We start from the raw sequence: 22897 nt of genomic DNA, 5'->3' as shown, positions 1-22897 counted from the left end.
TCCTAAATTAGAAATAGTAGCTTTGTCATAAATCAAGGAGAACATGATTGTGTAACTTTCTATTATGAAAGTTGAATTAAAAATTTCAGTACTTAATGAATTACTTTCCACTACGATGTGGCGAAACAACCACATTCACTCCTCACATTAGCCGATTAGTGAATGCGGTCGACTGATGTGTCACGTCTTGGGTGGTACTGTTCTTGCAATCGCGAGTTGTGCAAACCCGTCGTTGCCAGACAACTCTGAAAGTGCTGGATCTGGCGCTACGATAACGTCAACAGTACGTCACGCGCGTGTGTGCAAAGGACAGCACTTTTTTATTTTAAATACTCAACCTCACTAAGTAAACACATGGGAAAAGAAGGTTTTAGGAGGCATTTTTCTCTCCGCTAATTTCTTCCTGAGCCTCTTTTTCCACATTCACACACACACACACACACACACACACACACACACACACACACACACACACACACACACACACACGTATGCAAATGAACACACACCTTTGTGTTATAACAGGCGTGTTTATCTACTTGCGTATCAGCCTTGGGAGCTGCATACCTGCTGATTCCCCTTGGGGCCCCAGGCGATGTATCTGCTCGGGGCCCTCACTGCTCTACTCCCCCTGACTTGGGTTTTCCTGATTGCTCTCAGGAGATTGTAATCTACCGTGGTGGTGCCCCTAATTGATTTACCTGTTACCTTCTAATGACACGGAGCATCCCTGGAATTATCATCTACACTCACTGGCAACTTTATTCAATAGATAGATAGAAAAAAGAAAAAGATGGAAAAATCGGAGCCAATCTTAGGGTGAAATAATCTAAATATGTTAGATGACATGCAAATAAACATGAAACAGAAGAATAACACTTTTGTTTAAAGAAAAAAAGGTAGCAAATTCATGCATTTAGTCAAAAAACGAAGGATTAAACCGAGCATTAGAACCAGGATAATTTGAGTGAATTTGAATATAGCAAAGACAAAATACCATAAGTGAGCAGCAGTTCTCTGGGTGAAAATGCTTTGTTGATGCCTGAGGTCAGAGGGAAATGGCTATACTAACAGCAACTTAAAACTAAGGTAAACAGACACCATTTCATGTATAACACTGAGGAAAAGTGAAGCAGATTTAAAGAAAATTCAGCTCAATCCTCACTAACAGTATTCATAATTTCCTACTGTGAAATATTAATAAAGAAAACCCAACTTTCAAGCTATTGTACGAAAGAAATTTAGAGAAAGGTAAAGGCAAAGTCAGCTCAATCTTAGGATATCTGTAATTCCCTACTGTAAAATATTCACATGTCAAATATGAAGAAAATCACATTTCTTACAGTAAAATACTGTTAACCCTGAAGCAGATGAGCTACAGCAGCAGAGGATGACACCAGGTGCCACTCCTGCCACTTTATAATGCATGTGTATTCATAATAAAGTGTCTGGTGAGTGTATAGTGCTGCTTGGCAAACAGACTGTCAACACACACACACACCCACACACACCCCCACACCCCCCCCCCCCACACACACACACACACACCACACACTCTCCTGTCACATCCCGATGCTGTAAAGTTAAAGACATAGCAGCCCTTCCTCTTTGTTCAGTAGATTTCCTCAGTAATTAACTACAGTTTACACACAATCAAACAAACGCTCAAATCATATCTGAATTCTATGAACATGGGCTTGTTAAATCAGAATGAACTGAACACATATTTTCCACAGCACATTCACACAAAATGATGTTGTTGGTGTGTATATAGAGCCACCTTGTGGTGAAAAAGGGGGGTTTTCTAAGAATGATCTTCTTTCAGCTTCTCCCTTTACTGTAGGGGTCACCACAGCCATCATCTGCCTACACCTTGCACTATCTGTGATTTGTCCTTTTCTGTTGTTTCCCCAATCCTGATCCTTGGGGACCTCTACCCTACACGTTTTAGATGTTTCCATGCTCCAGGACACCAGATTCAAATAAGTCAGCTCAACATCAAAAGCCTGATAACAATCTAAAACCTGCAGGAAAGGCGTCCCCAAGGACCAGGATTGGGAAACACTGCTATAAGAATGATGAGAATTAAAAATGAGGAAAATTGCTATACACTGTATGTCATTATTGGATATTATTTGTGATTTGAAACATATATTAGGCTCATAATAGGTTTTTATTATCCAACACAGTGACGAGTGCGCTCATAAATGTTTCAAAGCTGGCACGTTTTCCGCGTGTTCACACTTAGAGTTGGATGAAAGTTTTCTGTCTTTTGGATGTGTGCAATGAGGAGGAGAAAAAAGAAGAAGAAGTGTGAGAAGTATTCCGAGTGCTGGACAGCACCGAGGTGTGATAGTTTAAATTGTTTTGTACGTGTTACTGAAGTGAAGAATCTCATTCCCGTCCACAATATTCAAACTTGCTGAAAAGGAGCGTGAATCATCATGTAAATGCAACAGCACGGCTGCACAACTACAACACAAGTGTTATCATGTTTGAGCGCAAGAGTGCGTCTACTTGACATTATAGCCCGACCTTTTTCTACCACTAGATAGCACCATTTTACCATGTTAAAGGCCAGTGGGCTTTACAAGGACATTTCATCAGTGTTGGCAAACCAGCATTAAAACTCAGATTATTAGCAGCTGGCTGATAACTTCAAAATGAATTAGACGACTAGGAACATAAAAGATTGTGGTAGTGGTGACACCTGTCTTCTCGACATAAAAATCCAACAGAAAGTGCATGCTTTATGTCAAGTATAATCCGTAATATGTGCTAAATAAATCATGCAAACTGTGGGAATTACTTTGTTTAATCACACTTTCTGATGAATTTACACTGTTTTCCTCTGTGTCCTCTGTGATATGCTGTTAATTAACTTTTTTAGGAGAATAGATGACGAAAGATTCATAACAGTCATAACTGTGAGCTGCTTCATATCTTAATATCTAAACACACACAGCTGCTGGACTTGATTGAATGACTCAAATCAAAGTGTTGAACATGACAAACTCTGAACTGCACTCGTCAGTGGTGCAGGGAGCGTGAAGATAAAGCCAGAGAGCGCGGGGAGCACTTGGATGCTGAGCACATCTCGCTTTCCCATGACCATGAGCTGCAGCGGTGCCTATTAAAAACGAACTGACGTCTCTTTTACGTCACTGAATGGGAGAGGATGTTACATAAAATCCCACGTGAAAATCCGGCTGTTTGATTTCATCCTCTAATCATCACGTTGATGAGGTGACTACATAGGAAATATAGTTTGACATTGAAAAAAGTGTGAGGTTTGCATTTATCACACAGTGTCACTGTCAATTAAATCAAACCTAAGGATTAGAGGTTAAACGTTTCTTTGATTTTACTCTATACTATACTATGCTATACTACATGTCCACAAATGTAAAAAATTACTTTTGTTTTGTAATTGCATCCCTCTGTTGTCGTGAATGTGGACATGATCCTGACATTCATGAACCTTATTTGTTTGTTTCTGTGTGTGTGTAAGAGGCGCTCACAAGAGCAACTCAATTTATCGAGCACATATAAAAACATCCGAGGTTCAGTCAAAATAGAAAGCATAAAAACAGAGCATAGTAAAAACTCATAAGAAGCAAAACAAACAATGGGAGTCCAACTCAACCTGTGCTAAACGCCACTGAAGACGATTTAAAATGCTCAAAAGCCTTTACATTTAGAAAGTTTCTGTTCATTCAAGGTTTGACACGTCTTAGACAATCGAGCAAAGCCTGAACAGAATCATTACAATTTGATTTGAAAGTCAGGCGGATCTGTACATCATCTGCAAAAAGTGAAAGGCGATTTTGTGTTTCTTTAAAAAATGGACCCCAGTGGCAATAATAAAAAGAGTGCAGGGCCCAAGATGGATTATGGTAAGTTTCGATCTGTGCTTCAAAAGTATGAAAACCAATAAAACTTTAAGACATAAAATGAAAGTGATAATCATGCTTTTACAGGGCCAGTGTCAACTGTGATTATATCTAAAATTGAGTACGATTACTAGAGTTTAATACTGCATGTGTTGGCTTTTACACTTGCCTACTTTATCTGCTTTAAGTAGACAATAATATAAAATGGTAAATGGTCTGTATTTATATGGCGCTTTTATAGTCTTGATGACCACTCAAAGCTATTTTATAATTAAAAAATACACAATGATGTGTCACATTATTTTTCCAATGTCTGGTTGGATTTCTCATAGAAAGTCATTTACAGGCACTAATTATATTATACATCATAAATGAGACAAGTGTCTCTGTCTACCTGTGTTCCGATGGACCCGGGCTTCCCACTCGATGGCCTGGGAATCATGTCGGAGGATATTCTGAAGCTTGAAACCTGAAAACCTAAAAAGAAGAAAAACATTGCTGAAATCATCTCTGTTTTGCAAAAATGTCATAAAAATATGCTTCAAAATGTCCCTTATACCATTAAATTGAGTGTCTGTTATCATCACAGAACATTGGCTGACATTTCCTCTTCCTAAAATATCGAAAATATGTCTTTTTAAGTGAGATAATTGCTTTAATTTTCACAATTGCCTAACTGATCATTTCATCACTTGTCCTGCAGATAACATCATCTGAAACTGGCTCCCAAGACCTTTTGAATCATAAGGAGTGACAGGTTACCATCTGTTTGAATACAATATGACTTTACTGAAATATTCATACAGGCGGGAGCAGATGGCAACCTTTGCTATGCTGGTCCCATATACACTTTTTTCTCTCTTACAGGCTTGTAGACGTTGACACGTGCATGCATGTGTGACATCATATGGTGAGTGTATTTTGTGGCTTTGGTTTTACCAGCAGATCCTTTTTACTATACACTCAAAACATCCTGAGAGAGGAACACGAGGGTCACACCAAGCTCTTTAAAATGGCAGATCCTCTCGTCAAAAGCATCTCTGTGAGGCATCCACTTTGACTTTAAAAAGAAATCTCTTCACTGCTCTTAATTTGTCAGGCTGCAATTTTATGAGTCAGACAGTAATGGCCTCCAAAAATGACAAATTGGTTTCAATCAAAGACATAAATAAGAATATCTCCTTAATTGATCTAATTTGAATTCACTTTTAGGAGCCATTTAAATGTTGAGCAGTTGGCAAGCCTTTGCCTGGTGTTAATGAATATGTAATCACACTGGTTCAGCTTTTTTTTTTTTTTTTTTGAAAACTACTGATTAAAACCGAATTAAGAGGTTTTACCCACAGTATCACGGAGTGACATGAAAACATAATTTTAAATATATTACAGGAAAAGGGAATAAATGCATGTGCCAGTACCACACAGACAAAAAGCAATACGTCTGCTATTTAGCATTATGCAAATTAAAACATGTTCCAGTCTATTTTGTCTTTCCGTCTTTTCAAGGATGTTACCAGGATTCATTTACGCTAACTAAATTGTCATGTAATGTTCACGAACCTACATAATAATAATTACATTTCTATACATTTACTGTATATGCATTTCAAAACAGGCTGTTACAAAGAGGCCCGACAGCCACAGACACGGTGTATTGATGTGAAATTATGAATACCTTTTGTTCTATATGTCATTTGTTGTCAGTGGCCTTGATCGTGGCTGCTGCTTGTGTTGTTCTTTAAAGTAGAAGAACTAAGGATGAGGAGGATTAGTCACTTATAGATACGGAGGCAGTCTCTGTGGAGAAAAGTTTTAGAAGAATAAGAATGCAAATCCAACAGTTGATACAACATTCCATAGGTTATTAGATTCTTAAGAAGACATTCAGACCTCAAAAATGTATAAAATTCAGATACACTCCTGAAAATCACTGGACAGATTTACAGTATTTCTACAGGAAAGAAACTACATCAATTATAAACAAAGGCACTTTTTGTGCATTGCTTGCTGCAGCCCTCGGCACAGCAGCGGCTAATTACTGTTTCTGAATCATCCACTAAATGTGCTCGCAGCATACTTATAAGCCATTTCACAGGCAAAGCCACTGATTTGTTTGTTTTCATCACAGGCTGTATCGAAGTCAGACGCTCAACAATCACATTTAAACTCCCCTTTTTGAACAAAGTGACATTTTATTCTACTCACCCAATCAACAAATATTAAACAGCTGTGACAGTTTTGGGAAATAATCATCAATATGTTTCTAAATCTCGACATAATAAGACACTATTATCTATAATGTCAAAATATCAAAATTCATATATTGGGCACTGTGTTTCAGCTTCCAAATAATTACAAAAAAAGCTTTAACCTTTATTTGTATAATAGGACATCACATTGAGATTAAACCCTCTTGTACAAATGGCCAATATGAGAAAAGATTACTTATTTTAGTGTCTGCTGAAACTTTTTTCCTCATTTGCCCTTATTTTTTTTGCCAATGCCCTTTTCATTATTTGTTGGTTAATGGCACAACAGATATAGGGAAATGCTGGAGCTATTTGGGGCAAAAAAACAAACATTCACTCCTTCGAGTTGGACTCGAACCAGCGACCTTAGTAATGACATACACAGACCCACAGTCCGCCGCTATACCAACCAATACAAGATAATATTGACTTTAAAGGCCGGAACTGCCTCATTTGTAAGTTATAGAACTCACCTTTTTGAAGTTAACGCACATAAAATAAACTACAGTCACTGCAACTGAAAGTTATCGTCAGTAAAGAGAGCAACGTAGCTAAATTAGCTAATGCTTAGACAGCATTTTCACCTTTCTGTACACCAATAAGACTTCCTAAGATATTAAAACGCATTATTATCATACAACAGACGACACACTTACTTTCCAGACGTCGCTCCGAAATGCTTACGTAAAATGAAAGAGTCGCACTACAAAGTTTTAAAGGGATAATAGCTAAAAATGATCAAAGGCTCAATTAGCACTTACTTTAACCGGCTCTCAGACCGGAAAACGACGGGAACAAGGCACACAACGTCCGGTTTTCAGAATAAAGCGTGAATAAAAGCATTATTTGAGCAACCTATTTGACCCATAAAATGAATATAACATGTATTAAGTTAAAAGAGCTATAGTTTGTTGCATTTAATAACGACAAAAATAAAACTTTAATTTAATATGTTAACAAAGGAAAACACCAGGGGAAAACGGTGTTGGCACATGCAGGCCTACTTTGAAGTAAAACACAGAACTAGTTGTCTTCCATTATTTGTGGAAAATTGATACAATAAAATATACCCACTTTGAAAGAAAGAAATAAACCTCTGTATGGATTTTATGTAGTTCATGCTTGAGAAAAACTGCTGGAGTAACTATGTGGATCCAAATGACCACATGTGCACATTATTTCATTTCAGAATTGGGAATGGCTCGCCATACTTCAAACACAAGTTTGTCAGGTTCGGGGAAGTTTATAAATATTGCATTTGACCTGGATGTAACATGCATGGTCAAATTGTTTAATTTGGTGAGGTTCACAGGCCAAAGTAGGAGAACTATACTGGAATTGAATAAATAGAAAATAAAACATTACTATCAGACTTCTTAGAAATAAAAGTAACTGACATAACAACTTGATTTGTTTGGCCCCCAGTCAAACAATACTGGTAATTGTGTTATGTCTTCAAAGGGAAACATGAAAAACAACAAAATGACAAAAAGTAAACTTCTTTTATTGTTTAAAAAAAAACAAAAAAAAAACAAAAAAAAACTGGTATTGGTCCCGTATTTACGTGATACAGGATGAGTATCACATTTTTTGCAGTGTCATACACCACTGCGTCCACTAGGTGGACAAATTTGCTGCATGCAACACAGGGCAGACGTTTATACATAAAAGTTTGGTTAATCTATCGACTTTTTAGTGTTTCCTTTTTCTATAGATGCAGTTATTCACCAGGAATTATCAGTGTTTCCAAAACTTCTTTATACAGGGACCCACTTTTTAAAGACTCCATTCTCAACTCAATTAATTTTTTTATTAATGAAATCACGACAAGAGCACAATTACACATACTCTTAGCATTTAACTGGAAACTTGGCATCAGATAAATGGAAACAGAAACAATTAAATGAATCGATGGAGTGATACTTTTATGTCTTTTTATTATTTTTATTAATGTATTAGATGAGAAAGATAATACAACATATTCATAACAAGCTGAATGTCACAAATGACAATCAGATAACATGTTTACTTTTTTTTTCTCCACTGATGTAGGTTAAGTGGCTCAAGTATTCAGGCTGGAAGTCAGCTGTTCGGTGCTGCCCTGCTCCCTTTCAAATATGGGCAGGGTAAAAATGGCAACCTTCTGACGTGACAGCAATAGCTGCTAAAAACAGAAGTGACACCAGTGAGATAGGAGCCCACACCCGCCAGGACAGGACGAGAGGAGCAGGCAGGCCTACTCCTCGTAGCAGCCTCGAAAGCTTTGTCATTTGTTTTCCTTTTCCTTTTCCTTCACTTTGTTTGTTTTCTATTTGCTCGCTGACAAAATGAACAGCATGGAGAACCTGGAGAAGCAGCTGATTTGTCCTATATGTCTGGAGATGTTTACCAAACCTGTGGTCATCCTGCCCTGCCAGCATAACCTCTGCAGGAAATGTGCTAATGACGTTTTCCAGGTAAGAAACTGATCTACTTTTATCAGTAAAGTCTCCAAGTCTAAACCACAGATTAAGATTAGCTGTTGACTTGTGTGTGTCAGTCAGAAAATAAAGCGTGTTTAACCGTCTTTATGAGATTTATAAGGAAAGACGAGTTTGTCGGCCTAACTCTGTGCTCTTAAAGAAGTTTGAAATCACAATTTCATCAACTTTGACTCTGGAGCAAAGATTAATATCTGACATTAAGGCTATGTATACAAACAGGATTAGAACATTCATGTTATTGGGTTACACTGTTGTAATGTGATTAACATTTCGTAAAACTGCAAAATGAAACCCTTTAAAGCTGCCATATGTAAGAATGTGGCCAAAAACGGTTACTACATTCAAATTCAAAATACAGAGGTCTTTTAGGTTTCGTTTTCTGACATAACTGGCAACCCGTGGTTGCTCGGCAGCTGAGACTCTACTGACTGCAATGATTGGTAGATGGCGGTAGGTGGCGCCACATGCCAAAACATGATTTCAAAACATAAACATGATTTGCAGTCTGCAAAAGATTATTTTTTTAATGCAAATATGTTGTCTCTACTGTTGTTGTTGGTGAGTTCAGTTTGTTATATGAACATTATTCCTGAGTCTCTGTGACATATTAGGAGGATTTTATGGCCAGTTGCTTTAGATTTATTATATAATGCACCTTAAATACAAGATCCTGACGTGTGATCGTCCTGAATCCAGTCTTGTTGACTGTCTGTGTGTGTATGTGTGTGTGTGTGTGTGTGTGCGCGCTCACAGGCTTCAAACCCTTACCTTCCGACCAGAAGTGGCTCGCTGACGTCCGGAGGCCGCTTCAGATGTCCCTCGTGCAGACACGAGGTGGTCCTGGACAGACACGGCGTTTACGGCCTCCAGAGGAACCTGCTGGTGGAGAACATCATCGACATGTTCAAGCAAGAGTCGAGCAGGTGAGAGCAGAGCAGAGGGACAACATCACTTTAGTCATCACTTTAGTGCATGTGTGAGTCACAACTGTAGAGCTGGAGTGGGTGAGGTTTACAGTCCTAGTCATCTCTCACAGATAACCTCCTTAATCTCACTGAGTCGGTAGCTAAAAGTGACATGAGATGAGATCCTCCACTCTCACAGTGATCAAAAACTCTATTGTGTAACACCTACGTCCACGCCTGTACAGTGTATTGTCAAGCAGACAATAAACAAAAACACAGCCTCACAGCAAAGTAAAGCCTCTGCGTCGTCCTCACACCTCAGCAGCAGCAAGCCGACGCCAGAGAGGAAGGACGAAACGCCCATGTGTGAGGTCCACGAGGAGGAGAAGATCAATATTTACTGCGTGACCCACGGCGTGCCCACGTGCTCCATGTGCAAGGTGTTTGGAGCGCACAAAGACTGCGAGGTGGCGCCGATGAGCAGCATTTACCAGACAAAGAAGGTGAGGCCCGTAAAGAGTCCGTCAAAGAGTCAGAGTAAAGACACATACAGATTGACAGTCGTAGCATGTTTGCCCTCTTTCAGAGCATTCTGTAGAAATCCCAGTAGTTAATACTCCGAGCACTTTAACAACCATGTCATGTTCAAAGTCACTTAAATCACCTTTCTACCTCCATTCCGATGCCGCCTAAATGCACATTTTTGATATTTGCCTTAAAAAGTAGTTGAAGCAGTTGTGCCTAATAAAGTGACAGGTGAGTGTAGACTGGCAATTCCAGTGCTCATAAGCTGATGATGACAGTGTTTATTGATATTTATGGCCAATGTTGTAAACTTTATACTGTGGCAAATGTTAAATATAAAGAGCTTTCTGCACACATATACAGTTTGTACACAGAACATCTGCAGAAAGACGCTCAGTGTCCCTTCTATCATAATTTACTGAACATTTTCACAAGTCACAATACTTAAAACGTGTGCTATATTCACCTGTCCTCATCATTCATTCACCTGTCCTCATCATTCATTTACCTGTCCTCATCACTAACCTGTCCTCATTCATTTACATATCTTCATCGTTCACCTGTCCTCATCATTCACCTGTCCTCATTCATTCACATATCTTCATTGTTCACCTGTCCTCATTCATTCACCTATCCTCATCATTCACATGTCCTCATCATTCACATGTCCTCATCACTCACATGTCCTCATCACTCACATGTCCTCATCACTCATTCACATGTCCTCATCACTCACCTGTCCTCATCATTCACCTGTCCTTATTCATTCACGTCCTCATCGTTCACCTATCCTCATCATTCACCTGTCCTCATTCATTCACATGTCCTCATCGTTCACATGTCCTCATCGTTCACCTGTCCTCATCATTCACCTGTCCTCATTCATTCACATATCTTCATTGTTCACCTGTCCTCCTTCATTCACCTATCCTCATCATTCACATGTCCTCATCATTCACATGTCCTCATCACTCACATGTCCTCATCACTCACATGTCCTCATCACTCATTCACATGTCCTCATCACTCACCTGTCCTCATCATTCACCTGTCCTTATTCATTCACGTCCTCATCGTTCACCTATCCTCATCATTCACCTGTCCTCATTCAATCACCTGTCCTCATCGTTCACTGTCCTCATCACTTACATATCCTCATCATTCATTCACATATCCTCATCATTCACTCACTTGTCCAAATTTACACAAAAAACCTACTGAATTACAGTAAATATAATTAATAACTTTATTAAATTATACCTATATTTATTTTACCTCCACCCTCTTGTGAGTCTGCACTTAACTTTGAATGTAAATGAATACAGATTGACCCTGGTTCCTTGTTCTAATGTCTCTGCGTCCACATGTCCTTGCTTCCCCAGACAGAGCTGAGTGACGGGATCGCCATGATGGTGGGTAACAACGACAGGATGCAGGGCATCATCAGTCAGCTGGAGGAGACCTGCCGTGCCATAGAGGTCAGTGTCCGACCAGCAGCAGCAGCAGCAGCAGCTCCTGGCCTGGGACTGCTCGCTCACTCACTCACACAGCAGCAGCAGCAGCAGCAGCAGCAGCAGCAGCAGCAGCAGCAGCAGCAGCAGCAGCAGCAGCAGCAGCAGCAGCAGCAGCAGCAGCAGCAGCAGCAGCAGGCCTCCCTCAGCACACTCCTTCACTAATGCACCACGCATTCACCTGCGCTGACAAACCCACACACACACACACACACACACACACACACACACGACCGTGTCCTTGTCACCACCACACTTTTATCCGTCTGTGAGAGTGAGATAGTGACGTAGAGAGAGGGGTTAAAAAACGTTACGTCTGTTATGTCTGTCTTTACTTTCTTCTCTCCTACATGCACTTAGCTGGGCACTCCATTTTGTGTCTCTTGTCGACTGACATTAAAAACAAGTGGTGTAATTGATGGAGGAAGGAGAGACAGAGTTCCTATGGTTCCTGTGCCACAGTTGGAGCAGAGAGGAAACCATCGGTGGCGCCACCACTCAGGACGCTGCTCATGTAATATGGCAAAAGATTGAGTTCACCATCGGTCATTTTCAGTATTTATTTCACTGCTGCGAACACACGGCAACACTCTTTGCATAAATCTACCAGTCCAAATAGTGTAATCATATATTATTAGTATTATTACAGCATTTGGAGTATTGATTCGATCTGTATTGAGAGTTATTTTCTCGTTGCAAGCTGCAACTAACGATTATTTTCCTAATCGATTAATCTGTTGATTATTTTCTCAATTAATCGATGAATCGTTCGATCCAAGAGATATCAGAAAATTAAAAAAAAAAAAAATAATCAGTGTTTGTCAAACCTGGAAATGACGATGTTCTCCAGTGTCTTGTTTTGTCCACAAACCAAAATTATTGAGTTTTAATGATTTCTTCACATTTAAGAAGCTAAAACAATCAGAAATCGTGTTTTAATCGCGAAAAAAAGCTTCAAACCGATTAATCGATTATCAAAATAACTGATGATTAATTTAGTAATTTTTGTTTTAGCTCTATGTCAGTCTGACATTTATGAGATTTTTTGTGGGGGGCGTTGGCTGCAACACCTAGCCACAATTACTACAACAGTTAAATGAATACAGTCAGACCAAGTAGACAATGAAGTGTTTTTAGTTTGTAAAAATGTGCTATACTGTTCAAAGTTCAAATTTAACACACGCAAAATCTGGCGTCCATGTATGGCTACAATGTTGTTTCTTCATTTTAAATTGTTAATACACTATTTTAACCCTAGAACACTATCGCTCAAAATTCAAAACACCATCACTAACGCCGGGGGATTTTTACCCAGATAATAAATACACCCAATAAAAAGATATCAAAACATGACAAATTTGAGTAGTGTTCTTTTATTTTAAACTGTGTCGTGTCTAACAAAATGAGAGAAAAGCATCATGAGAGGACCATATAAAAATGCTCCAAAATAACTGGAAAATTAGGAATTTGGGAATTAAAAAAAATAAAAAATAATGAAGATGAAAAAATGGTTTTCATGAAAATCACATACATTTATTAGCACCCGGCAATGGTGTTCTAGGGTTAACCAGATATTGAAAGTTATTCTGGAAAAATGTGAAACACAGTGTCACATGACATTTTCTGGCCCTTTTATGGTTGAAATAAGCACAGAAAAAGGGCCAGAGAGTCATTTTAAGGGTTAGGTCATAAAGGGTTAAAGAAAACTGTCAATTGTTACTTTTACCTGTTTATCAAGATCATATAAATATCTTTTGTCCTTTTTATACTCACATATTCATAGGAGAACAGTCGGCGGCAGAAGACCCTGGTCTGTGAGAAGTTCGACCAGCTCTACTCCATCCTGGAGGAGAAGAAGCGGGAGATGAGTCAAAAGGTGACGGCGGAGCAGGAGGAGAAGGTCAACTACATCCAGGGACTGACCAAGAAGTACGGAGAGCACCTGGACGAGAGCTGCAAGATCGTGGAGCTGGGGATTCAGACCATGGAGGAGCCGGAGATGGCCTTGTTCCTGCAGGTCAGAGTTCACACATTCCCAGCATCAACAAAAAACACTTTCACTTATTTAAAAATGTGTGGATGTTCGTCTTTACTGCTCTTGTCTCTTTCAGAACACAAAGCCTCTCCTCAAAAAGTGAGTCCATGTTTCTATGAATCAGCTACACAACTGACAATTGTCTTGTGTTTTCCTCACATTCCAGTGACTCATTTTGCCAAATTAACATCTGCACCTACACGTGTAAGCGTCGGCCAAACATAGCTCACGATCACACCTGCCGTCTGGGAGCTGTGGAAAGTAACGCGGTGCGAAACGCAGCGAATCCCTATCTTTAGTTGTGGCGTCCTGAAATAACGTCTCGCAGACTGACTGACTGACAGATTTGTCGAAGTGTCACATCCACGCTAAACTGACTGTGAGTTTTGTCCCCTGTACATAAAACTGCTCAGGATCTCAGAGGCGTCGAGCGCAGCTCACTTAGACAAAGTGGAGCGCGGCTACGAGAACATGGATCACTACAGCGTCGACTTCAAGAGGGAAGGCAAGGCCCTGCGCACCGTCGACTTCATAAAAGGTGACATTTTACTGCTGAACCCACAAAACCCTTCTTTTTTTACACAAAGCAGTGACATTTGCTGACGATAGAAATGAACAAATTTGATTGATGAAAAACTACAATTTCATCATCAGGAGATAGCAGCTTTTGTTCAGCTGTTATTATTATATATTATATATATAACATATTATGACATTTCTAGAACGCTTTCCTAGACACCCAAAGTGCTTTACAAATGACAAATTACACATTACCCATTATTAATTAACACACTCTCACTGGTGGTGGTAAGCTATGTGTAGCCACAGCTGCTCTCATGGCTGCCAATGTGTGCCAAACGGCCCCTCCGACCACCAACATCATTCATCCATTGCATGTTTTTTGGAACTGTGGGAGGAAGCCGGAGAACCCAGAGAAAACCCCCACACACACACAGGGAGAACATGCAAACTCCTTATAGAAAGGCCCTTGTTCCAACCGGGGAACAAAGCTTGCTGCAAAGGCGAGAGTGCTAATGACTACACCAACCGTAGTGTGTCCAAATAACAACTGTGGAGATTTAAAGGAGAAAGATTTACAAGTATTTAGGCGTGGTTTTTCTTTTACGGTCAACTCTTTGATGTACAAACATAGTTTGAACTCTTTTACGAGGAAGTTAAACTCTTTTAGGGGGGACTTTTCTGGTGGCGTGAGGATGTTTTTGATATGATGATGATGATGATGATGGTGAATGGTTTATATTTATGTTGCGCTCAAAAGCTTGTGAGGGAAAATTCTTCAAAATCTTCAGCCAACTACAGAACTTATGATAAGACACAAACTAGCCAACTTTCAGCTGGACCTGATGCACGATCTCAAGTCTAAATAACTATGGTTGTTTTCACACCCAATAGTCCGCGAGACTCCAAAACCTTTTGAATAATGTATTCCCCCTCCTCGCCTGAGGAGGCGCTGCATTGAGATTAATTACTGAAGGAGAAGACGAGACAAACAACGGAACAAGAAAACTCTTCTCATCTATCTGTTAATGCAGGACAACTTCTGTTTTTTCGCCACATAATAAGAGCAAAAAAACATGGAGCTGCATCAAATCCTATCAGTTTTATATGAACATACGACACAGTCCTTCATTTGCTGCATTCTGGAGTCTCACCATTAGATGTCACTGTTTATAACGCACCGGATTTTCACAGGGAACATTCTTGGAGTTGTTTCAAGTTTTATCACAAATAATTAGGGCTAAGCTTAATGTTTGTTCCAAAAAAATAAAGTATTATAAAGTTTTATGAATATTATTACGTGATAATTAATCAAGATTAAGGGAAAAAAAAAAACGTTCAACAGTCTCAGTATGTATATTTATTAGGGATGGGACGATACCACTTTTATATGTCCGATACCGATATCACAAACTCAATTATCCATCAATACCGATATCAGTCCGATACAGTTTTATTTTAGACCATTTATGAACGTATAAATCTGTGAACAGCACATTTGTTCCGAGTCATTTCAAAGACTCAATTCTCCGACTGTGTCACAAATATTGTTCACCCACAAAAAGAAGTAATAAACAGCCCAAACATGACTCAGCTAAAATGCTTTTGCCGATTTTTTCATTTACATTTTTACAGTTTGTCGGACCGATACCGATTCCCGCCCCCTAATATTTATCATGCCATCGCTCTGACCTTTTATATTGTGTTATGCTGTGGAATAACTTTAATCCCTGCGCTGATCTTGATTTTTACAGATGATGAAGACGATGACGACGACGAGGATGAGGACGGAGAAGCGGACGTTGAGGATGGAGACGAGCCTCGCACCGTTTCTGGAGGCAGTGCCGTCACTACCGCATCCGTCCAAACTCCTCCTCCTCCTCCTCCCGCCCAGCAGATAAGCTCCTCCCCCAGCACAGCAAAGAGCTCCGCCTCCACCTAACCCCGACAGAGCACCTAAACGTGGAGTTTGATAACTGTTGTGATACTTTTTTTTCCTCTCAGATGTTGGGAACAGTGAGCCCACGGATCTGCACATCCGTGCCAGACGCTGACGTAGATGTAAATGAAGAGGCGTCTCCTTTATCTCGTATCGCGTTCGCTTGCGTCATTTCATACCGACTTGTGTCTTCTTCTAAATTACCATCAGGCCGTAAGTATTAGTTTTAGTTAGTCCCAGGACTTTAAGGTGATCACACTTCTTTTTTTTTTATGTCACTGACCTTTCCCCGTGCAGCTCCACAGCTTAAACTACATCATTAGACAACACGGCGTGACGAGCCCCCGCTGTTTCCCCCTCCTGGTCGTAAAGTTTATGGCTGATATAACCTAACAAAAAAAACTTGCTATCTCCGTGACATTTACGGTATTTCATACACACAAGGGCCTCAATTATTTGCCAATGTTACGGGCAAAACGGTTACATTTGCATTTTGTTACCATGTATTATATATATTATGTGTCATTAAAACTAAAAGTTTTAAGACAAAGTATTTGTCAAGTCTTGGTTTTTACTACACGTGTGTGTGTGTCCGATTTAGCAAGGAAATAGGTTTTGAAAATGTCAATATTCCATAAGTCATTTCGAGTCATTTTATTCAAAGTCGAGTGTGAAGTCAAATCGCATAAACCAGAGGCTTCGGGTACACATACACTACCATTCAAAAGTTTGGGGTCACTTAGAAATGTCCTTATTTTTGAAGGAAAATCACTTTTTTTCAGTGAATAACATATATATATAATACACTCTATACATTGTTAATGTGGTTAACGACTATTCTCGCTGCAAACGTCTGGTTTTTAATGGAATATGTACATAGGTGTATAGAGGCCCATTTCCAGTGTTCTAATGGTACATTGTGTTTGCTAATGGTGTTATAAGGCTATTGGATGATTAGAAAACCCTTGTGCAATGATGTTAGCACAGCTGAAAACAGTTTTGCTAGTTCTTTATTTTGAATAAAAATCCTTATTTCTAATTTTGTCAATGTCTTGACTATATTTTCTCTTCATTTTGCAACTCTTTTGATGAATAAAAGTCTGACTTTTAATGGAAAACACAACAAAAATACTTGTATAGATGACCCTAAACTTTTGAACAGTATGATTACTGCCCACTTACTCCCACTTGCATCAGATCATTAACACTGATCATGTCAGCTTTAACGTTAACTCCCGTTTTGTAAATAAATCCACACTTCAGTGACACATTGTGTGTTCGTCAGCTCATCCAGATTTTGTGTAACACCCCGCGTCTGTCTCTAAAAGGGAAAAAAAATACAATTTTCCTTTTATCCCCCGTCTTCAGACTCCTTTTCATTTATGCCCGTCAAAAGAAATCCCTGTAGAAAAGGGAATGAAAGCCCTTTTTATAGCTGGATCAGACAGTTAAAGAGTGTGACCACTCCGGCCCCACAGTCCTACTGTACACAAGGAGAGGCTGCAGTGGACCTCAGACCTCAGACCTTGTCTATGTGCCGCCCCGGTGATGCTCTCACAGAAATCCCGTCTAATTACTGTACGCCATCTTTTTCTCTCTCTCTCTCCGAGTCGGATCCTTTACAAATGTGCTCAATACGCCACTAAGCCCCAAGTTGCTAAGTGGGCCAAACACAATAGAAGGATGACTCATATGTTGCTGTTGCTTAGTTTGCCCTGACACGGCGGGGTCAAGGATCACAACACACACACACACACACTTTCACACTCATTAGGTGTCAGTGGAGCATCTTCGTGGTTCGCCTCTCGTCGCTGTAATGAGAACGGCCTCTTGAGGATTAAAGGGTTTATGAGAAAGGTGTGAATGTGCTTCACCTGCATGACTGCGGGTGTGCTTTTTGTTCTCTGTGTTTGGAGGAGGATTGATCTGTTACTTTTAACCGATCAATGCCACGGTAACACCATGTTGTTCTACTCATTCTGTAATGTTGAAAGTGTATTGAACCAGATTATCAATCTGTGATTGGAACGGTTTTGTTTTACATTATTACCTCATGTGTAAGAATGTCCAAAGAGAGGTGTAAAGCAGTGCTTTTAAATGATTCTTTTTTATTCAAAAATATAGATGTGAGATGTTCCCTTGCACAACAGAAAATGACTGGTTGCACATAAGTTTATTAACAAACATAAATTCCATAAATACACAGATCCATAAACTAAAAACAAACAAACAAATATTATTTTTCCTCATGTCTTAAATAGAAATGTTGTGGAAATTCAAAAACAGAATTTTTGACACCAACATCATCAGAATGGCAAAAAATTACAATCGGATCATTATCATAAGTCAAGCTCGTTTTCTGCTCCACACTGTGAGGTTAAAGCTATAAATAATAGTGTGATACAACAACACTATATTGTACAGAGCACATTTTGTGCCGATGGTAAAAATGCATGAAGGAAAAAGAGGTCAAATATAAGAAATAATAATATTAATATTAATTTAAAAAATAAAAATAAAAACAAGGGAAAGGAGATCTTTGGCGGAGTGAAAGGAGCTCCTCATTTCCCGTAGCGCTCCATCAAAATCTCGTTATTTTTCGCCTGCTCTGCCAGCTGCTCCGCCCGGGACATCTCCATCATTCCCCGGAGCAGGTGGAAGGTCAGGTCCAGGGAAATCGCCGGGTCTTCGGACCTCCTCCCCCTCTCCATGGACTCGTCCCCGCGGTCATCGAAGCCGCTGAAGAGCGCTCTGATGTTCCCAACTTTCCCCTGTAATAGACGCCGCGTCAGCTGCAGCTGCAGCGCTCTGTTGTAGGTCGCGGGAGCTCCACCGGGATACGAGGAGGAGGACGACGACGACGGCAAAGAGTTAGAGTCCTCGTTGCCAAGTCGGACGAAATACTCCTCTCCAAGCCGCTCCAGGATTGGAGCAGACTGCTGCTGCTGTTGCTGCTGGGAGTTTGGGGTTTGTGGAGCCAGGACGCGCAGGGCACCACCACGACTGTCAATAGCCCGACATTCGTGGCGCGGTAAGAAGGCAACTAGCAGAATCACGGTGGTGCCAAATAAATTGAGCTTCATGTCAGGATATCAACAGGAATCTGGAGAAGAAAAAGGAAAAAACCCCGGTGTTATTTTCATGCTTATTTTATACATACAGTGTGACTTTTGGTGTGAATTACGCTGCGTAAAGAGGAATTTACGCACACAAAAAACGGCACATTTTAGTGGCGCAACCGCTGATAACTATACGGATTAAACTATTACACAGTTTATTTACTATTCATTCATATTCTTGACTATGAACAACGCACGAATGACTCGAGGAAATGCTCCGCGATGTGCGATCCCTGCGCGTAAAAGACAGACCGTATGGATCAGAAATGGATGTGGAAGTTAATAAACACTCTAAATATGCGGCTGCTACGAAATTAACTCAAGTATAAAGGTATAATTATATACTTTAGTCTAATATACACTCTGTTTTTTTCTCTATTCGGTTGTGCCAAATGAACGCGAGGATAATATGTGAAATAAGAAAACTCCAAACTAACGTTGGATAAAAAGAGATTAATCTTTCCATACCTTCAGTCTTTAGAGGAGGTCCTGTACAAGCCGAGAAGGTTGCCAGGTAGTTGGCGAGATGCTCCTCCTTCGCTCCTTTGAGGAAACAAGTGTGTTGTTACTTGCCGAGGAGCCGCTGAATGGACTTATATACAGAAGCCAGCCTCACTATCAATGTCGCGCTCCGAGCCGAGACCGAGTCTGCGCGCTGCCGCCTGGGTGTAACGTGGACGGACGCCTCTGACAAAAAAAAAAAAAAAGTGCTTCAGCTCAGATGAGATGAGTCATAATGTGAGCGTGCGCGCGCGTGCACGAGCGTCTACCTCTGTGCTCTCGCGCAGAGAGTTGGTGCCACACCTGCTGGCATTTTTCACTCCAGTGATGAGCAACTTTCTTTCCTTCAAGTTGAGGAGAATGAGAGGATGAGAGTGAATCGCAGATGGGTTAGTTTGATTTTGTCTGAGTCCCAGTTCATTTTTGAATTATTACTTATTTTAATGAATCTGCTTCTGCAGGGGGGAAATTCTGCTTTGTCGTTTCCATCCAACTCCTGCAGTGTCATGTTTCATTCAGTGAGGATGAAGGAAAACAGAATAATGAGAATGCATCAGCTGCACAAAACAACAGGTGCATTTTTTTAGTGCAATCTGCACTAATGCCTTTCTTTATACTGGACCACATTAATGGCTTCACTGCAGTTTTTTACATAAACTAACGCAACCGGTGTCGTTCAGTCGTCGTCTGCCAGTGATTCACTGCTGCTGCACGTGCACCATGCACGTCACTACCAATGCTATAGTGGGAGCCTCAAACATCCTCACTGTAACATTGGTTCCCACGTGCCACTGCAATCCAGTGTCGGATAAAAAGAAACAATATAGAACCCTTTAACGCCTCTATATGTCCGTCTTGCTTGTTTTAACCGTAAAATGTCCTGTGAGTAAGTGTTTTTGCCCATTTTCCCAGAATTACTTTCAATATCTGGCAGTTACATGTTAAAATGGTTTAAAACGAAGAAAAACAACAAGCTTTACATAGAAAAAACATGTAAACATGTGTTGTCATTGTAAATGTTGCACGCGTGTCTACACTCTTAGTAATAAAAATGTAAAAATGAACCCTTTTTGGCTCCAGGTGGAACATTTTGGAGGGTTCCACCAAGAATCCTTTATTTAGGAAAGGGGTTCCTGGATCAAAATGTTTTTTTCTGGAACCATTACTGTCACGAAGAACCCCTAAAAAACCCTTTCTTCAGGAAAGACAAATGGTTCCAGGTAAAACTTCAGCCCTTGTAGAAGGACCATTTTGGAACCCTTATTTCTAAGAGGGTATATCGATATAGAAAAAACACTGTAGTTGTACACGAAGACCAGATTTTGCGTGTTAAATTTGAAATTTGAACACAATAAAACATTTAAAATAACATTTGTTTGAGTCTTTGTCTCAACAAATGGAAACTATGTACAGTACGGGCGTTTTTCCAACTCTCTCCTCTCTGGTGACAAAAAAAAGACGCTGATTCGCCGACTTCCTGCAACGCCACAAGTGAAATTACCGTAATAACCACACATGTGGTTTTGACGTGCAACTTCTCCACTTTCGTAAACCGCTGGAATGGTCACGATAAGTGCGCTTGCGTAAACACGTCGTCTCCGATACGCTGGAATGCTAACGTGTCTGTCATTGTTGCCATGATATGCTGAAAACCACAATAAAAAGACAAAAATAAGTGCACCAACACTAAGACTACCGTCTGTCAAAGATCGATTTTCCACCTTTTATCCAACGTCATGTATTTGTTAAGTAACCTTTCCCAACATGGTGACACCCCCGCCGCCTTCCTCTAAATTTCTTAACAGCAAATCCATTTCACCCAGCCATCACATTCAGCTCCAGGGGAAAATTTAAGTTTTGGACACAGTGAGCAGAGGTCAGAGTGACTTCATGCATAATGTTTTTGCACTCAAGTCAAAAACAGACCTTTTTTTTATTTTCAGACAGAGAGAGTGGTGACAAAAGATTGATTTTGCAAATGTAGCCGGGGATGAAAGTTTCCCCCCTCGTTCATTTCTGCTCACATTTAGCCAATTAGTGACAGCGAGGGTGACCTCTGCGTTTAACCCTTGCTGCACACAAATGTGTTGACAGTTTTGTGAATCGGAGCGTAAGTCTGAAGCTTGTTGTTTCTCATATCGCCTGTTCCTTCACTTTGCGGCTCCCCCCTGCTGCTGCGGGGGGGGAAGTGTCAGGTCCCATCATGAGGAACACATGTTGGCCAACACAAATAGACGAGAGAGAGACTGCAAGCTCGTGTCACCTCATTTTCAAATCACAAAATCCTCCACAAAGAGACTCACTGATAATCCCTGTGTTTCCTTTCATTTAGAGTGAGATTAGATTAGATATAAATCTGATTGCCACTTTGCGGTCTGTGTCTTAAAAGAACTGGGAGTTCATCGAAAGAGAAAATTCCCCAAAACTCCACAGTCACGTCTTTAACTGATGATTTGCTTTTTCGACATGTGATCAGCTCAAAAACCTCTCACTGAACTGAACCCCCCCTTCTAAAATAATTGGACCACTTTCCCCCCAGAAGATTTATGTTTCCTCCTGTTTTCCACGAGAGCTGGTCCAGTCACGAGTCGTTCCGGGGATAATAAAACCCTGAGGAATCTGAGGTCTCCATCAAGTCCTAACTGCACTGTGACTAAACTATAAACCCCATCACGCACATACACCTCTTATAATATATAATATTAGTATATAACGCCCAGATTTAGGAAGCGCATACAAAGCGGGTGCATGAACAGTGCATGAACTGAACTCCTGCCCCACCTATAGGTGGAGTATTGAGCCCCGCTCACCACACTGTTTCAACAACAGAAGAAGTCGTCTCCAAGAAAAGTCACCCAAGTAACTCTAGTGACTCTAGTGACTCCATTGACTCTAGTGACTCTAGTGACTCTAGTGACTCAGGTGACTAGTGAATCTCATGACTCTAGTGACTCTAGTGACTCTAGTGACTCAATTGACTCAATTGACTCTAGTGACAGGTGACTAGTGAATCTCATGACTCTAGTGACTCTAGTGGCTCTAGTGACTCTAGTGACAGGTGACTAGTGAATCTCATGACTCTCATGACTCTAGTGACTCCAGTGACTCTAGTGACTCAATTGACTCTGGTGACTCAGGTGACTAGTGAATCTCATGACTCAAGTGACTCTAGTGACTCTATTGACTCAAGTGACTCTAGTGACTCTAGTGACAGGTGA

General features: G+C 40.3%; 2 protein-coding genes across 3 annotated transcripts; one reads left to right on the top strand and one right to left on the bottom strand.

The window, feature by feature from the left end:
• Positions 1-8345: 8345 nt before the first annotated feature.
• On the top strand, positions 8346-17018 carry trim55b (tripartite motif containing 55b). 2 transcript variants are annotated; one of them, XM_083901400.1, is made up of 8 exons: positions 8346-8598; positions 9379-9548; positions 9856-10033; positions 11438-11533; positions 13350-13583; positions 13678-13700; positions 14015-14139; positions 15875-17018. In XM_083901400.1, exons 1-8 carry the CDS (start codon positions 8470-8472, stop codon positions 16060-16062), a joined length of 1143 nt encoding a protein of 380 aa, XP_083757526.1. In that variant the 5' UTR covers positions 8346-8469; the 3' UTR covers positions 16063-17018. The 2 variants fall into 2 exon arrangements, with proteins under 2 accessions (XP_083757526.1, XP_083757525.1); XM_083901399.1 differs by having other exon boundaries at positions 9853-10033.
• A 1602-nt stretch (positions 17019-18620) lies between these two features.
• crhb (corticotropin releasing hormone b) lies at positions 18621-19142 on the bottom strand (the record flags this gene model as incomplete). The annotated part of the gene is made up of 1 exon (XM_083901905.1): positions 18621-19142. One exon carries the CDS (start codon positions 19140-19142, stop codon positions 18621-18623), a length of 522 nt encoding a protein of 173 aa, XP_083758031.1.
• Positions 19143-22897: the final 3755 nt, after the last annotated feature.

Source organism: Microchirus variegatus, assembly GCF_963457635.1.
Source record: "Microchirus variegatus genome assembly, chromosome: 15".
Classification (NCBI taxonomy): domain Eukaryota; kingdom Metazoa; phylum Chordata; class Actinopteri; order Pleuronectiformes; family Soleidae; genus Microchirus; species Microchirus variegatus.
The sequence above is the reverse complement of the archived record's forward strand: the minus strand, read 5'-3'. Positions and strand labels throughout refer to the sequence as shown.

What these genes read in the sequence shown, in the direction of transcription:
- trim55b (XM_083901399.1), top strand. Translation starts at nt 8,470, where the DNA reads ATGAACAGCATGGAGAACCTGGAGAAGCAGCTGATTTGTCCTATATGT. An exon ending in GCATTTACCAGACAAAGAAG is followed by an intron (nt 10,034 to 11,437) that starts GTGAGGCCCGTA and finishes TTGCTTCCCCAG; the next exon opens with ACAGAGCTGAGTGACGGGAT. An exon ending in ACAAAGCCTCTCCTCAAAAA is followed by an intron (nt 13,701 to 14,014) that starts GTGAGTCCATGT and finishes AAAACTGCTCAG; the next exon opens with GATCTCAGAGGCGTCGAGCG.